The sequence below is a fragment of the Sorghum bicolor genome, chromosome 5 (assembly GCF_000003195.3).
Source record: "Sorghum bicolor cultivar BTx623 chromosome 5, Sorghum_bicolor_NCBIv3, whole genome shotgun sequence".
Classification (NCBI taxonomy): Eukaryota; Viridiplantae; Streptophyta; class Magnoliopsida; order Poales; family Poaceae; genus Sorghum; species Sorghum bicolor.
Window position 1 is genome coordinate 7291802 of NC_012874.2, and position 5491 is coordinate 7297292.

General features: G+C 45.6%; 1 protein-coding gene across 1 annotated transcript; it reads right to left on the reverse strand.

Annotated features, from left to right (window-relative positions):
- LOC8079746 lies at positions 336-3256 on the reverse strand. Its single transcript, XM_002450393.2, has 5 exons — positions 2879-3256; positions 2480-2784; positions 2139-2394; positions 917-2048; positions 336-780 (listed from the first exon to the last, which is right to left on the reverse strand). The coding sequence occupies exons 1-4, from the start codon at positions 3254-3256 to the stop codon at positions 927-929; spliced, it is 2061 nt and encodes a 686-aa protein (XP_002450438.2). The 3' UTR covers positions 336-780; positions 917-926.

Here is a 5491-nt window from a genome sequence, read left to right on the forward strand (position 1 = left end):
AGACTTAACGGACGATGTGGCATTAATAATTAAACAAACGAACTAGCGAAGGGATTAATCTGCCGCCGCGCTATTTGGGCCGGCCAGACTTGGATTTTTCGGCCGGCAACAACAATTCTTCTGACCCAGTTTACCTGAGCCTGTGGCCATGTTCATCCCCGTCGCCGAGGCTGCCTGCTGTAGGACACGCCTCTCCACCCGCGCGCCGGCCATGCCGGCGTCTACCGCGCCGCGCCGCCTCACGCGGCGGCCAGCCCCGCCTGGAGCTCCGCCCTGCGCGGCCGCGATCTCGCTCGACTGCTCCGAGATGTCCCGTGCGTCGGTGATCTGGGCTTAGTCACCGCGTTCCCGGGTCGACCGGGTCGAGGAACGGGGACGAGAAACGTGGTACGCCAATTTTCAATACTGTTCGGAACGACGAGTATACAACTTCAGCACGTTCCAAATTAACATGGATCGTGATCCAAATTAATTTGAGACGACGTTCCCGGAACGACGAGAAGGAACGAGGGACGCGAACCCATGTTGTATGGACCGATACTGTTTGAAACGATACTTCAAATGAAAATTAACCAAATATCTTGGCTGACAGGTCACAGCGACATACTCTTAGTTCATACATAACATACGGAATTAACTGACTTAATTGTCTAATACACAAAGCTAGAAAAAAAATAGCAGCATGATCTATGAGCCATGACTGAAGACTGATCACCGATGGACTCCTTAGGACTTGAACTCCTGATGAACTCTTCCTGAATCCTGATTCCAGCTGACGTCCTGCTACAAGAACAAGATCACAAGCACATGATTAACATTTCATCAACTGAACTTAAATCTCACTGACATAATGATACAATTAAAGACAAGAGAGTGAATATGCATTCAGCTACACACAAGTTGAATTATATTCTACCTTTCAGTTCTTAGATGGTTGAATCGCTGGGATCTATGTCCCACTTAGAATGTGGCCCTTTTTTGTAACTCTCAGTGGCTCTTGACAGAAGGCGCAAATTGGAGTGAATATAGACAAGCTTATCTGCATTCTTAGCATTCAGTTTGTTCCTCTTTGCACTGTGGACATATTCATAAGTGCTCCAAATCCTTTCTGCTGATGAGCTACTGATGGGTTGAGACAAAATCTTTATTGCGATTGCTGCTAGATCTGGAGTTTCAGAGCCATAAGTTTCCCACCAATCAATTGCATCCATGTTGTATGCATCTTGTTTCACAGAGGACAGTGCATACATTCCCTTCTTGGAAATGAAATGAGTGAATTGCTCACGGAGGATCTTCTGCTCACTTGCATCATCTCCTATTTTTTTAATAGCTTCTAACACTCCTTTCATGACATCTGGATCTTTGTTTGGTGCCTTTCTTACAAAACCCCCAGGAGCTGGCTTTTCAATATACCTCTGATCATAATATTTTGGATTGAGGGCAACTGCCAGACTGTGAAGAGGAATATTCATCTTCTCCCAGCGGTCCATAATTATTTCTTCGACCTCTGGATAGTCCAACTTGTGAGGGTTGTCATCCTGGGTCATGATGTCTTTGATCTCTCCAACCATGTTGTCCATTCTCTCATATATTTCTCCCATTTTTGGACCTTCTCCATCACTGAACCTTAATACTGAGTATATAGGCTTTGTGATGGCAAGGATGTTGTCAACCTCATTCCAAAAGTTTTCATCATTGATTGTATCAACAATGGCCTTTGCTTGTTGCTGCTGATCACTACTGCAGGTTTTCACCCAATCTTTCCATTGTCTGGTTACTACAGTGGTGGTAAGCCCATCTCTCACCGTACGGAGCCTTTCCAATAAAATGTGATGGCTGGCAAATCGAGTTTTTGCCACCTTCAGTAGGTCCAAACGAGAATTATTTCTGAACATGGCTAGACAATGACAATGGCTCCGGAAAAAGTTGACAATAGCTTTACCCGCCTTGTAGGTATCTTCCATCCATGGGAATTTGCTCGCAAAATCCTTGAATATGAGATTCAAGGTGTGCACTACACATGGACTCCAAAAGATGTGCTCATGAACCTGAAAAAGATGTTTCAAAACTCTTACTTTCTGACAAAGATGTGCTTATATGGGAAAGTAAGAAACAAACAACAAATCAAATGATCTTACTTTCTGAATTTCCCTGCCTGCGGCTTTACAGTTTGATGCATTGTCGGTCACCACTTGAACAACATTTTTGGGTCCAATTTCTTCAATGGCTTTCAGTAAAAACTCAGCAATTGCTTCACCAGTTTTTTCAATTCCAGAGAAATCTTCTGCATATAAGAAGCATGAACCGACGCTATTTGAGGCAAGCACATTTAACAGTGGCTGGCCTTTAATATTAGTCCATCCATCAGACACAACAGAGACTCCTTGTGTTAACCTATTTTTTATTAAAAAAAAATAAGAGATTGATAGTTAGAAAATATATCAGTAGCTTGTAAAAGAATTGAAAACTTAAAACTTACCAAGTATCTCTCACTGTTGATAAATCATTTTCTACGTTCCTCTTGAGTGCATCTAAGAGAGTGGTTCTGGCCTTCTCACTGCCAGGACCTTTATATCCCTTTGGAGCATTATTTATAGCTGTAACCATCTCAGAATAATGAGGACTCCTTAAGACGTTGAAAGAGATGCCGTTAGCTGCAATGAACTGCATTATTTTCAAATCAACAGCATCCCTTTCTGCTGCACCAAAGGCTTGTGCTAATGAATTGTTCAACAGCCTCCCTTTCTGCTGCACTGATTTTGAAGATTTTTCAGCTTCTTTAACCTGGTAACACCAACGAAAAAAATACATCTCTGAAGTCTGAAACTTTGAATCTAACAACAAGTACTATCTATTATGTACAGAAAAAACTATCTACCTTATCCCGTAATTCCCAGGTCTTGGCTGCATCATTTAGGAGAACAGGACAACGCTGAATTTGTGGTTTCTTGCCCGGTTGAGCACCAAGAAGATGAACACGAACCCTGGTTAAGCTACTTTTGAATGCCTTCTTGCAATGGTTGCATCTCCAATTCTTTGATCCACCATCGTTCTTTCCTTTTTCTCCTCCAAGCATAGTAATTTCAGCGATGAGAGGATTTATCTTACCAGCTGCTTGAACTTGTTCTTCCTCTTCATCGTCGAGTTCGATGTCCCCTTCCTCACTGGCGTCTATGTCTTCACCATCGGCCTCGGCGTGTATGTCTTCATCATCCTCGGACCACCTGCGCTTCCTAGACCCCGATCCAAAGGCCATTACAGATGAGAGGGAGAAGTGTAGGGGGGACTGGGTACTGGAAAGTGCAAACTGGAGCAGAGAAGAGAGAGGGACGAGGCAGGAGGAAGATGGAGAAGTGCAACAGACTGACCGCTTGGCCGATGTTGATTAATGGGGGCTGCTGAGTGCTGACCGCTTGCGCTTCACCTCCCTCACCTTGCCCCGATGCAGCACAGCAGCAGACTGCCGCGCGACTTCTGGCGCTTGGCCGTCCGTTCCCGCAGCGGCGCGGTCGAGTTCCCACGGCGGCGCGGTCGAGGTCCCACGGCGGCGCGGTCGAGTTCCCACGGCGACGCAGTCGAGTTCCCGCGGGCGACGGGGTCGAGTTCCGCCGGCGTTCCAGCAGCCGTCCCGGCGCGTTCCCGTTCCGCGATTTGGGACGACGTTCCCGGGAACGAGGATCGCCGCGTCGACCCACGATCCCGGTGACTCGATCGCGTATGCTCTCGGAGTCCTGCAGCAGACGGTCGGAGTCGGAGCGCTAGCTCCTCCATGGTCTCCCCAGCTTGTCGTGCGCAGACCTGGACGTCGTCGACGATGGCAGATCGTCGTTCACCAGACTCTCCCTGCTGTGCTGCGCTTCAACGCCTTCTCGGCCCTGCACCACATGAGTGTGTATGATACTTCGCAATGGCAGTGGGCATTGTGCATGGCAGCCATAAAGCCACCTTTGAATTGAAACCAATCGAGGGCGCTTAAATTTGTCAAGTGAATACCTGTGTGTTGCTTTGCTGCAGAAATTTTAGGTTTAAGTTAAAATATACTCCCTCCATTTCAAATTATAAGTCATTCTAAGAATCTTGGAGAGTCAAACTTTTTTAAATTTGACCAATTTTATATATTAAAATAATAATTATTATGATACCAACTAAGTATCATTAGATTCTTCCTTAGTATACACACTTTATATTACAAATCTTAATATGTATCTCTATAATTTTGGTCAAACGTGAAAAATTTTGACTCTCCAAGATTCTTGGAGTGACTTACAATTTGGGATGGAAGGAGTACCAGTGTGTTGCTACGGAAAGAAAAAAAAAGTTACCAAACTTTATTAAAAAAATTGAATAAAAAATACATCTATTTTCTTTGCCATTTTTATAAATTTAAAAGCTATAATTTATTTTACAATCACCACGACATCCATAATATAAGGGCGAGCACGTTCGCTTATCTTACTAGAAATGGCTACTGATTTACCCTCTTGGGCAATCAAGGCCATCGATAAAATCAGAAGGGGTTTTCTCTGGAGGGGACGCGAGGAAGCAAAAGGTGGTCATTGTCTCATTGCTTGGCCTAAAGTTTGTCGGGCCAGGGAGCTTGGAGGTCTTGGTATTTCTGATCTGAAAGCTCTTGGAGTGGCTTTACGAGTAAGATGGCCATGGCTAAAGAAAGCTGAACCCAGCAAACCATGGGCAACCTTGCCTCTCCATACTAGTAAGGAGGTTGATGATCTTCTCTCTCTGGCCACTACCACCGAAATTGGGGATGGAGCTAATACCTTATTCTGGAAGGACAGATGGCTCTCTGGTAAAAGTGTCCAGAGCCTGGCACCCAATCTGTTTACTCTGGTTTCTAAAAGAAGAGCAAACAGGCGCACTGTGTTGCAGGCTCTCAGGGAGAACAAATGGATAGAGGACATTCAGGGGGAGATCCCTGCACAGGCTCTATTGGAATACCTTGCATTATGGGATACTGTAGAAGGAATTGTTTTGCAGGAAGGGATTCCTGATAAACACATATGGAGGTTTTCTGCTTCAGGAGAATATACAGCCAAATCTGCCTATGATATACTCTTTGAGGGAGCCATCAGTTTTGCCCCTTATGAGCGCATTTGGAACTCTTGGGCGCCCCCAAAATGTCGCTTCTTTCTATGGTTGGTTGCCCACAACCGTTGCTGGACAGCCGATAGATTGGCGCGGCGTGGCCTCCCCCATCCCGAATAGTGTCCGCTCTGTGATCAGGTGGATGAGAGCATTCAACATCTGCTAATTGGCTGTGTGTTTGCAAGACAGTTCTGGTTTGTTATCCTCCATAGCTTTGGGCTGGCTGCTCTTGCCCCGCAGCCTACTGATTCCTCCTTTGATGCCTGGTGGGAAAAGACGGTTTCGACAGCCAGTGGAGAAGTGCGAAAAGGTCTGAACTCTCTCGTCATATTAGGTGCCTGGACTATCTGGAAGCATCGTTGGTTAGTGGGCTTTGGGTGTTTATCAG